The sequence below is a fragment of the Paramacrobiotus metropolitanus genome, unplaced genomic scaffold (assembly GCF_019649055.1).
Source record: "Paramacrobiotus metropolitanus isolate TYO unplaced genomic scaffold, Prichtersi_v1.0 Parri_scaffold0000135, whole genome shotgun sequence".
NCBI classification, from domain to species: Eukaryota; Metazoa; Tardigrada; class Eutardigrada; order Parachela; family Macrobiotidae; genus Paramacrobiotus; species Paramacrobiotus metropolitanus.
Genome location: NW_026570355.1, coordinates 1 through 12,508, shown reverse-complemented (window position 1 = coordinate 12,508; position 12,508 = coordinate 1). Strand labels below are relative to the sequence as shown.

Sequence of the window (12,508 nt, the reverse complement as noted above, 5' to 3'; positions counted from 1 at the left end):
TGCGTTGGCCGCCTTCGGCAGAAGCGCAACTGAAACCGATTCCGGGTCGTTTTGTTCTGACATCATGCAGCGTGCCAAATGGAACTGGACGGCCGATACGGCCGTCAAAGACTCGCTCCGCTGTTTACTGGAGAACAGGCATGAAGTGCGCGTTCTTTCCGTTCTCAGTCGGAAGATAGCCCTTCTACGGTGATTCTACAAATTTGACTTACCCATCTCCGGTGAAGATGTGGTAGGTTCTATCCAACAAGGTGTGGTGTAGTAACTTTTTCACTTGTTCTGACTTTCTCTATTTGCACAGGCGGAACTGTGGAAAAAGGCTCACAAATATAAGGAGGCTATTGAGTCAGAAAAATCAGAAGCAGAGGAATTTTCAGAAAAGACCAGGGGAAAGCATGCATCCAGAGAGGTTAATAACCGAAATCGCTGGTTGCCGCCGGAACTCCTTGCCGAGATCTTCCACTCACTAGTTACCGTGGACCGACTGTGTTGTCGCTGCACTTGTTATCAGTGGAACGAAAATCTCACGTCGAACGAGCTGGTTTAAGAAGTTCGTGTATCGCTGAAGAAAAGGATTTAAGGGGATTTGGGTTGCTATTACGCCGCGTACGCTTGTGTTGTCAAGCACATCACACCGGCCACGCGGGCCCTTTGCATCCGGGATGGAGAGGATAAATGCGGGATCAATCACACAACAACTACCATGGCGGATGAGCTACTCACTCATATAGTACTAGTAGTAAGCGTTCTGGAGAATAAGGGAAGTCGCATCGACTGGCTGATTCTGTACAATCGACCGCTGCGCAACACCGATTACAACTGTGATTTGTCGGAGCATTTCAGTGAAGTTGCGAAAGCGTATTCCGACCTGGCGCCGTGTTGTGATCGGGTTATTTGGAGGAATTATTCTCTGAGATTTGATAACTATGATTCTGGCGAAATGGAGTTTGATGTTCCCTTGGCTGTGTTCAATCTGCGCAGTTTTGAAAAGGCGACGATTTGGGACGTGTACGAAGAACATCTCCGTTGGAATGGATGTGAATTCGAAACAGGTCAGAAGGGGGTAGACGAGGTGATCCCAGAACAGCAGGAATCGGAATCGGAAGCGAATCCGTAAGGTATGGTTGATACATGATGGCGTATTTAATCAGGAAAGACTTTGCGGTGGAGAAAATCTAGCTTATCATGAATACGAATATGAAAAACCCCAATATACAGCCCTGCTACGCCAAGTTCGGACAGTAACAAATATTTCTCATCTGCGACCGTTGATATCTGAACTTCTGATTTAATTTTTTTATGATAGATTACAATCAACAGCAACTTTCTAAATTATGTTTCTATGCGAAAAGCTACCATGCCGGAAACGAGAGCAAAAGTTTTACTTGCACTTTTTTTCAAAAAAACGCGCTGCTTACGAAAAAATCACCATGTTCAATCAATAATTCTTTAAAAATTCTGGAAAATTGGAAACTTCCAAGTGGCATTGCGATTTACTAACGGTCCCTTTCTAACATCTATTGAAGTACTAACATCTTCACGAAACCGATCAGCGCACTAGGCAACCACACTCTTCGGGAGGTACCTTTTAACATGCAAGTCTATGGGTGACAGATCTTCCTTCGAAATCACCTGGCGCACCGATCGCGTAGTACTCTTTTGTTAGCCCGTGCTAGAGACCTTGTCGGTCACTGAAAAGATTTCGCTAATGTTCGCACAAAACTATTGATTGGGGATTTTACGGGAGTTGCCGATATAAGCAGTTCGGTAATGACCCTCACCCCAGCCCTTTAATTTGCTCCTGTCTTCTCGCTGACAGATCACAAGATTCCGAATTTGATATTGCCAGATTCGCGATAAAACGTTATACTAGAAAAAATAAAAGAGCTGCACAAAACGTGAAAAACGAATATTTTATCATTTATTTTCAAAAGTGTCCGAACTTGGCGTAGCAGGGCTGTATTTAAAGAAATTATTCTGTTCTCCTCTGTCCGCCAAAGCAGTACGCACGACTGAGCAAAATTTCAATGGTGAAAGTAAAACGTTAATATCAATGAAGTCCGCTGTGGCCGTATACGATGCTCAGGTAGCGTTTGACTAGGTGAAGACAGCACAGACTTTAAAGGCGCTTTGATTAGTGCCCCCGGCAAACTAATCATACGGTGTCCCTCAAAAGTCCCCTGCACTGTAGTTGCAGTTAGCGGACACTCAGTACAACCGGTGATTGTTACTCACTCAACTGTATAGACTGTACATGAAACATGCGTTGCAATAGGACTTGCACACGTGTACGTTCTGTGTGATCATAGAATTACTTGGTTGCTGTCAAATTAAAGGTTAAAGATAAAGATTAATATATATAATATATATTTATTAATAATAATTAATATATATAAGATAAAGATTAATATAAAGATACATAAAAATGAATTAAGTTCTAATTCTCTTGTAAGTGTTTCGATTTTATTTTCCGTACTAACCACAGCGGTACACAGGACGCTTGCTACTTTAAATTTATTTCTAAAGATATTTCTCTTACATTGTGGTCAGTGCAACAGTGTCAGATTGTTTTTATCTGCTTTTTTGTAGGTTCTTGAGGCTTACCAAAGCTGCGATCCGCGCCCATCCGTGCATTATTCCGGTCGCCAGTGGTCGCGGAAGAATTTAGGAGGCCTGTACCTTCGCAAGTTGAATAAAGTGTGTTTATTTGCTTTGAGTCACTGAGGTATAGATACTGGGTGGCTGTTTACGGTATCTGTAGATATGACACGGAATGATAGCAAATAGAATGAAAACCCGGAAACGATTTAAATTCTGATGTTTATAATTTGGTTAGCTTGTCACTGAACCGTATGGTCACAGCTCCGTTACTCGTTAGTGCTTTTGTTTTATTTGTGTATCTGCTTAACAATGTCTCTGTTTGGTTGAGGGCGAAAATTTTGCAGAATAATTCTATAATCATGTGGAAGAATTGATTCTTTTATTCGGTCTTAACTATCATATTTTCACTGTTGCAATGAATGCTCAACAGCTGCTTTACGTTTTTTTATACAAAGGTCATTTTTTGGTATGAAAATAGTTGGAGAGAATAAACTTTTTGTCAAAAAACAACAAGTTTCAAGTGCTCTTTAGGTATTTTGTATTATTGTAAGAGAGAGCAAGTTGCACAATATATCTCGCACGGTTTAAGTGAATTCCGCCCGCGTGTGCACTGCGCAGTGGAAAAACGTGCTTTTGACTCGTCATTCAGGCTGAGAGGAGCTCTGCCCTTCGATGGACGTCTTCAGTGAAGTACATAATATAATTCCGCCTTCGTAGCCTCGCAAACAGCGGCATTACGCGGAGCATTGGACGTCGTGCATTTTCTGGTGAGTGTCACGCATCATCTTCACTCCCAGACAGTGGGAGCACAATAATTTCTGATTCAGAGTAAAACTGGATGCTGACTGCCGGAGTATGTAACAGAAGTGCGACCCTAAACCAGACAACCTGCAGAAATCCGCAGCCCACACTGCGCAGGCCGGCGTTCAAGGACAAGCGGAATCCGGGTCGCAATATTGATGCCGTCCTGGCGGATAGCAGCGTGACCGTAATTATACGCCGGTTATGATGAGCCGTTAATTAACCCATGATAACACTGATGAAGATGGGGATGTATACAGTACTGTATAGCCTGGAAAAACGCTTTCACTGTTCGGAGTAGGTGAGGTCTCAATTAATAGCTGCGATTTCGTTGAATGCACCAATTCCCCCGCCTGCATCTGAGATACAAAATGCGATGTTCAACACTTTGTTACAAACCGGCATCCGCGGGAGTCGAACCGTTTCGATAATCCGGATTATCCGGCAAATATATGCCGATGATAAGTGGATGGCAGGTTGTTCAGTGAGACGTTGAAGAATTGGAACAGCGCGTTTGTTTTATGTACAGAACCGTTGAAGGTGGCTTGGTAATTCTGATTAAAAGCGCTTAAGAAAGCACTTATCCACAAGGTACGAATGAAAGCCAAAGCGAATGACCAAACTATGAAAATTGCTTGGTAGAAATATTGCTTGAACGCTGAAACGATGAACGGCTTATCTTCCCACATGTTGTTCGGAAGCACGGTTTTCAGCTCATTATCCTGCGCTCGCGGCTGTTTGCTTGCTATAATCTTGAACGCACGACATTGCACAGAAATGATCACGCAATATACGTACGCGGCATGGGAATTGCACAGAATGGAACAAAACGCTCGATGCTAATGCTTCGAGTTACCAAAAGCATAATTAGTACTGTATAGTACGCGAACTAACGCAAGGCAGACTGCGAAGATAAGTCGTTTAAAGTGGAAAGCAGTCTGATAAGATATGATAACACGCTAATAACTTACAATACATCACTCATTTAATACACTGCGTCTGACATTATTTTCATTGATGTTACCAGCATTGCATTTTAGCCTTATGAACACGTACAGATACGGCAGTATTGGACTTCTTTTAAAAATATTCCAAACGGGGAGGTGAGAAACACCAACATGCGGCATTTATACGAAAACGGTGAACGCTCTGTTTACGCATGGAATGCGGTAGACGTTGAAGTGGACGGACTGCTGCAGCACGGCCATGTAATTGACATACAAGACGCTGATGGCAGAGAACCGCAGTTGATTGTTAATTTTGGAAGCCCAGCACACGAGTCAGTATTGGTGAAATACGGAAAAGTCTTCGACTGCTCCAGCAGGAGTGCAGACGAGAGATCGACCTATGGCCGACCAAGCCAGAACGTCCAACGTCCGAAAAAGCGCCAACACACCGGCAATGGCACGCTCTTGGACTGCTTTATGTTGGATTGTGCACCTGCTGTACAAGCATTACTCTGCGAGCGTTCCGATCAACCGTGGAGATGGTTTCCGGCAAAACTCCTTCTGGTCCGCGTGGAAGCCTTGAAAAACTTTGCTCTAGTGGACATAACGTTGGCTGGTCAACCCATTCGTGAGCTGCTACCCTACTCGCAGATCCGCCAACCGCCTTCGGCAGAGGATCTTCGTCGCAGAAGGCTTCAACCAGGGGACTTTTTTATAACACTTAACAGTTTAGACGACCGGTACCTGACGGCGGAACCATCGAGAATCGCGTTACCCTCCCGTCAAGAAGGGCAACAGGAGTGCCGATTGGTCGCGTATCTTCGCTACAAGAAACGACGGCGTGGTATGCCGGCGCTGAACGACAAATCTGTAAGTCTCGCAGCTCCTTAACCCCGATTATAGAACTGTTTAAAAAATTTCAACAGGTCTATTGCGATGCGGGACTTGATAACCTCAACCAGGACTTTCAGGACGATTTTGACTGCGGTATGTATACCGACCGCGAGCACGGTTTGTTCCTGCCAGTAGTACTTTTGATGGAAGTCTTCCAGTCACTGGACGTCATCTATCGGCAGCGATGCAGACGCACCTGTCGATTATGGGAGGATATTCTTAGTTCTCCACAACTTCTTCAGGTGTTTTGTGTAGCGCTCCCGATGCCCGGCAGTCCGTCAACCGCGGATTACCGGATGGACACTTATGTTACGTGCAATTGTATTGTGAAGCAGATTACTCCAGCTGTCCGAGCAGTATGCCTGCGCGATCACAGATATGATCACCGTGATTTTGAGGGATTGTTTGATAGCCTAACACCAGCCGGTCAGGCGATCAAGTTCACCCAGCAGATTCTTGAGAGTAGCGATTTCCACATCCAGCGTTTAGTACTGCACCAGCACACGACGCCGATGTTGAACCAGGAGTACAATTTAGAAGAATACCTGGACGACCTGGCCCAGCTGTATTCTGGTTTGGAGTCGTGCTGTGACTGTATTGTGTGGAAGGACTGCCAGCTGCTTTTAACAGAAGACATTAGCTTTAAATTTCCCATTGTTGTTATCCGTTTAGATACGGTTAATGCTGAACTTCTCTGGGATTTATTTGAGGGGCATCTGGATTGCGGCGACCTGTCTGGTTTGGATAGCGCAGTACAGTGGACAGCGAAAAATGTTAACATCAAATCCCAGGATGGCTGCTGCCGGCTGCTCAAGGTATCGCGTGCGACTCAGCACCAGTTTTCTGCCGGATTATTTACACGTACAAGATAGGGACGCCATTTTTTTGTGCTTATACATAGATTCTGCAAGCATTTAAATTCGGTGATCCACGTTCCTCGGTGTACGGTGCCGCTAGGAGCTGGTTAGTGGACAATAATGTTGGCATCTCATCGTCAGAAGTGAAAGAATTGAGAAAAATCTGTTTGGACAAATTATGGCGGTATATCATGGGCGATACCTACGATACGGACACATCAGAAGACAGTGAAGACAGTCTACACTCCGGGAAACTCTCACTTGAAGGCCATGTTTCATCCGGATCGGAGGAAACCTCAGAGGATGAGCCAAGACCCATGTTGAGATGAACAATGTAACAAAAGCGTACAGCTTTGCTGTTTATCCAAACTTTGATGAGGGTATCAGATAGCTAATTCAGGTTTTTATTGGTAGCGAATTATTCGCTGCAGCAGTGACGGAGTGTGTGCGTAAATCCAGTTATAGAAGAGGTGGAATAAAATCGAAGGGTGTGTACTATCCGCCATGAGAATTAGACACGAGTCATACGACTAATTCGGAGCAGGAACACAGTGAGTAAAGCGAGTGACTGTTAACGTTGCGCGTGCCTCTTTCTGGTCGTAAGACTTCTCCACAAAGATACAAATAAGAACAAAACGATCCGAAGGAACTGAGACTTTATTTATGCTGTCTGGTGTTTAAAACCGTTTTCCAGTACCTAAAACAGTTAAGCGAATTCCGCACACCGCGATTATCGTGCAGTTTGACCTACCCGATTACTTCTGTGCCGGTTTTTTCAAGCAAGCAACAATTTTCTTTTCCTGGCTAAACCAACAAAAAGAAGCACCACTCGGCCAAGCAACTGGCTTCTGAATAATGTTCCGTCATGTATTTGTACAAAAAGGTGCGAAAACACATAAATGCACATACAGCTGGATAATAATGGGCTGAGGGGCGCGGATCACCGGCTTGATATTCCTTTAGGATCTGTGGAAAAAACCGATCACACTGCTGTCATAAACATATGTGACCGGCAAAAATGTCCCCCCTGTCCCCCCGGACATTTTTGCCGTGTCCCCCCTGCCACCATCTCCAAAACGGTAACCCTTTAGTCAGAATGGTGACGTGGGGGACCTACAACGGAAAGCTGATTTTCAGGGCGATCGGTGACCTTTGAAAAACTGCCACCAGCGTTACCACAGCGTTACCAGTCCAAAACAGCTGAGGACATCAGTCACCGAAGGGACATTATTGCCGGAACGAATTTAGTGATGTCCGGCATGGGGGACATTAATGCCGGAACGAAATTAGTGGTGCCCGGCATGGGGGACATTATTGCCGGAAGGAAATTACTAGTATACGGCATGGGGTACATTATTGCCGGAACGAATTTAGTGGTGTTCGGCATGGGGGACATTACTGCCGGAACGAATTTAGTTGTGTCCGGCATGGGGGACATTATTGCCGGAACGAATTTAGTGTTGTCCGCCATGGGGGACATTATTGCCGAAACGAATATAATGGTGTCCGTCATGGGGGACATTATTGCCGGAACGAATTTAGTTGTGTCCGGCATGGGGGACATTATTGCCGAAACGAATATAATGGTGTCCGGCATAGATGACATTATTGCCGGAACGAATTTAGGGGTGCCCAGCATGGGGGACATTACTGCCGGAACGAAATTAGTGGTGTCCGGCATGGGGGACATTATTGCCGGAAGGAAATTACTAGTATACGGCATGGGGGACATTATTGCCGGAACGAATTTAGTGGTGCCCGGCATGGGGGACATTAATGCCGGAACGAAATTAGTTGTGTCCGGCATGGGGACATTATTGCCGGAAGGAAATTACTAGTATACGGCATGGGGGACATTATTGCCGGAACGAATTTAGTGGTGTTCGGCATGGGGGACATTACTGCCGGAACGAATTTAGTTGTGTCCGGCATGGGGGACATTATTGCCGGAACGAATTTAGTGGTGCCCGGCATGGGGGACATTATTGCCGGAACGAATTTAGTTGTGTTCGGCATGGGGGACATTAATGCCGAAACGAATTTAGTGGTGTTCGGCATGGGGGACATTATTGCCGGAACGAATTTAGTTGTGTCCGGCATGGGGGACATTAATGCCGGAACGAATTTAGTGGTGCCCGGCATGGGGGACATTATTGCCGGAAGGAAATTACTAGTATACGGCATGGGGGACAATATTGCCGGAACGAATTTAGTGGTGTTCGGCATGGGGGACATTACTGCCGGAACGAATTTAGTTGTGTCCGGCATGGGGGACATTATTGCCGGAACGAATTTAGTGTTGTCCGCCATGGGGGACATTATTGCCGGAACGAATTTAGTGGTGTCCGCCATGGGGGACATTATTGCCGAAACGAATATAATGGTGTCCGTCATGGGGGACATTATTGCCGGAACGAATTTAGTTGTGTCCGGCATGGGGGACATTATTGCCGAAACGAATATAATGGTGTTCGGCATGGGGGACATTATTGCCGGAACGAATTTAGTGTTGTCCGCCATGGGGGACATTATTGCCGAAACGAATATAATGGTGTCCAGCATGGGGGACATTATTGCCAGAACGAATTTAGTGGTGCCCGGCATGGGGGACATTATTGCCGAAACGAATATAATGGTGTCCGTCATGGGGGACATTATTGCCGGAACGAATTTAGTTGTGTCCGGCATGGGGGACATTATTGCCGAAACGAATATAATGGTGTCCGGCATAGATGACATTATTGCCGGAACGAATTTAGTGGTGCCCAGCATGGGGGACATTACTGCCGGAACGAAATTAGTGGTGTCCGGCATGGGGGACATTATTGCCGGAAGGAAATTACTAGTATACGGCATGGGGGACATTATTGCCGGAACGAATTTAGTGGTGCCCGGCATGGGGGACATTAATGCCGGAACGAAATTAGTTGTGTCCGGCATGGGGACATTATTGCCGGAAGGAAATTACTAGTATACGGCATGGGGGACATTATTGCCGGAACGAATTTAGTGGTGTTCGGCATGGGGGACATTACTGCCGGAACGAATTTAGTTGTGTCCGGCATGGGGGACATTATTGCCGGAACGAATTTAGTGGTGCCCGGCATGGGGGCCATTATTGCCGGAACGAATTTAGTTGTGTTCGGCATGGGGGACATTAATGCCGAAACGAATTTAGTGGTGTTCGGCATGGGGGACATTATTGCCGGAACGAATTTAGTTGTGTCCGGCATGGGGGACATTAATGCCGGAACGAATTTAGTGGTGCCCGGCATGGGGGACATTATTGCCGGAAGGAAATTACTAGTATACGGCATGGGGGACAATATTGCCGGAACGAATTTAGTGGTGTTCGGCATGGGGGACATTACTGCCGGAACGAATTTAGCTGTGTCCGGCATGGGGACATTATTGCCGGAACGAATTTAGTGTTGTCCGCCATGGGGACATTATTGCCGGAACGAATTTAGTGGTGTCCGCCATGGGGACATTATTGCCGAAACGAATATAATGGTGTCCGTCATGGGGGACATTATTGCCGGAACGAATTTAGTTGTGTCCGGCATGGGGGACATTATTGCCGAAACGAATATAATGGTGTTCGGCATGGGGGACATTATTGCCGGAACGAATTTAGTGTTGTCCGCCATGGGGGACATTATTGCCGAAACGAATATAATGGTGTCCAGCATGGGGGACATTATTGCCGGAACGAATTTAGTGGTGCCCGGCATGGGGGACATTATTGCCGGAAGGAAATTATTAGTATACGGCATGGGGGACATTATTGCCGGAACGAATTTAGTGGTGTTCGGCATGGGGGACATTACTGCCGGAACGAATTTAGTTGTGTCCGGCATGGGGGACATTATTGCCGGAACGAATTTAGTTGTGTCCGGCATGGGGGACATTATTGCCGAAACGAATATAATGGTGTTCGGCATGGGGGACATTATTGCCGGAACGAATTTAGTGTTGTCCGCCATGGGGGACATTATTGCCGGAACGAATTTAGTGGTGTCCGCCATGGGGGACATTATTGCCGAAACGAATATAATGGTGTCCGTCATGGGGGACATTATTGCCGGAACGAATTTAGTTGTGTCCGGCATGGGGGACATTAATGCCGGAACGAATTTAGTGGTGCCCGGCATGGGGGACATTATTGCCGGAAGGAAATTACTAGTATACGGCATGGGGGACAATATTGCCGGAACGAATTTAGTGGTGTTCGGCATGGGGGACATTACTGCCGGAACGAATTTAGTTGTGTCCGGCATGGGGGACATTATTGCCGGAACGAATTTAGTGTTGTCCGCCATGGGGGACATTATTGCCGGAACGAATTTAGTGGCGTCCGCCATGGGGGACATTATTGCCGAAACGAATATAATGGTGTCCGTCATGGGGGACATTATTGCCGGAACGAATTTAGTTGTGTCCGGCATGGGGGACATTATTGCCGAAACGAATATAATGGTGTTCGGCATGGGGACATTATTGCCGGAACGAATTTAGTGTTGTCAATCCGGAAAATGTCAATGTCAATCCGGAAAAATGTCAAAATGGGGGGGTCAAAAAAAATGTCAATCCGGAAAAATCGGCTATGAATATCAGATTGCGTTGCGAGTTCGGTGGTTGTCGTTCGCAGTTAGGAGTTTCAGAATAAACTATTGGTAATTCTCAGTAACGTGATAAAAACACTTACGCTTTCAGTTGCTTATTGATTTGTTCCACCTGGCCGCACGTTCGAGGGTGCCGCGGTTTGGCATACCGATGGCGAATGCCAAGCGTCTTTTCCATATCATGGTTTTTATCGTTCTTAAATTCCAATCCTTTAAAGAATTTATTGTTAAATTGATTATAAATGAAGAAAATTTTCTTCTGTTTCGTACACATTCCGAATAAAGAATATACATTTACCGCTGCCTCTCGATGAGAATGCACCACAAAATCTGATATACGAGTGTAACCGTCACATACGAGAATCGTGGCACACGGTACAGTGCGTTTTACCTAACGCGCGCAGTGCCCGGTAGCGAAAAGACAGCGGCAAATCAAAAAGTGGTGCAAGGCCATGGAGCAGCTACTAACTAAATACAAACAAATTTGTAGGAAATTGCTGTCTGAAGAACACCGTCAAAAATCAAGCGTAAAGTTGAAAAAATTTTGCTATCTAAATATATGCGCCGAATGCTATTTAAAAAATATTTGGTAATCAGAAACTTTCGTGAGCTTTAGGTAAACCGTCCAACGCGTACCGTTGTCGGAAATTATGTTTTCTGGAATTCCGAATAAAGAATATACATGAAAAAGCTTTTCCACGATTGTTTCGGCTTTGTTGTTGTGGATTGGGAACGCCATTCTGAACTTGGTGAAGTAGTCTACGATGGTCAACACAAAAAGATTTCCCTGTTTGGTTTCGGGTAGTTCGATCAGGTCGTAGCCGATAAGCGCCCAAGGTCGGCTGGGAATAGCTACGGACGATAAAGGCTCCTACGCTGCATCTAGTCCCTTTCCTTGCTCGTGGCAAATCGTGCACCCATTAATCTAAAAATATTGATGTTTAAAATAAGGATTCTTCAAGCTAGTTAAACGTTTCCGAAGCGCTTACCACTTCGTCAATAGTCTGCCTAATTCCATTCCAGTAATACATGCGATTAATGGACGCTTCCAGCGCATCCCGACGAGCGTGACCAAGAATACTACAACGTACCACACTTGAAATGCTTTAAAACAACACATATCACGCAAATTGCAAGATAGCAATTTTGTATAATTTTCCGGTTAGGCGATATTGACATGCTCTCCCGACGAGCGCTTGTCAGCGCACTATCTTCAAAGAAGTCGCCAGCTAAATGAACTACGCGCCCTCGTCTATGAAAAAGGAATTTGCTTTCTGATATCATTTTCATTGTACAGTAAATCTCAAAATTTGTCTGATTCGCTGCTTTGTTTCTCGATGAAAATCGCAGCTACCGCTTAGTTCTACTGCTTAGCACCACCGCTACATTACCTATGCAGCTCAGTAACTAGCTTCTGGGCTTCCTCAGGACTCAGAATCACAACAAGGTCTTCCGCACTCTCCGTAGTGTCAGATGCTTTTCCGCGCGACATCTTCCGAAATAACTTTCCGTCACGAATAAAAAGGGCTCCAGAACGTCGCCGAAAAACTCGCTTTTGATCTTTTGTCGTTACGTCAGATGGATATTTTTTAGTCTCCAAATAGGCTTTGATAGCATGTAAATCGACGTGCTGTTTCGAACCCATCGCGACAGCAAACGCACTCAAAACGGAACAAAATAACTGCTTTATCTATGTATTCATGAGTTGATAAAAGTTTTAAGTTCAAAACGATACAAAACGGAAATTACAAAGCACAACATGATGATGTCAACGTCTGATAAA

At 45.4% G+C, this 12,508-nt stretch overlaps 1 protein-coding gene across 1 annotated transcript; it reads left to right on the top strand.

Moving 5' to 3' along the window:
- The first annotated feature begins 2,878 nt into the window (after positions 1-2,878).
- On the top strand, positions 2,879-6,582 carry LOC129599020 (uncharacterized). The gene is made up of 5 exons (XM_055497139.1): positions 2,879-3,368; positions 3,429-3,993; positions 4,443-5,219; positions 5,276-6,058; positions 6,145-6,582. Exons 3-5 carry the CDS (start codon positions 4,521-4,523, stop codon positions 6,427-6,429), a joined length of 1,767 nt encoding a protein of 588 aa, XP_055353114.1. The 5' UTR covers positions 2,879-3,368; positions 3,429-3,993; positions 4,443-4,520; the 3' UTR covers positions 6,430-6,582.
- Positions 6,583-12,508: the final 5,926 nt, after the last annotated feature.

Excerpts from the sequence above, each read along its gene's own strand:
- LOC129599020 (XM_055497139.1), top strand. The coding sequence starts at position 4,521 with ATGCGGCATTTATACGAAAACGGTGAACGCTCTGTTTACGCATGGAAT. Across the intron at positions 5,220-5,275 it reads CGGCGCTGAACGACAAATCT|GTCTATTGCGATGCGGGACT; the intron begins GTAAGTCTCGCA and ends AAATTTCAACAG. Across the intron at positions 6,059-6,144 it reads GCTGCTGCCGGCTGCTCAAG|ATTCTGCAAGCATTTAAATT; the intron begins GTATCGCGTGCG and ends GCTTATACATAG.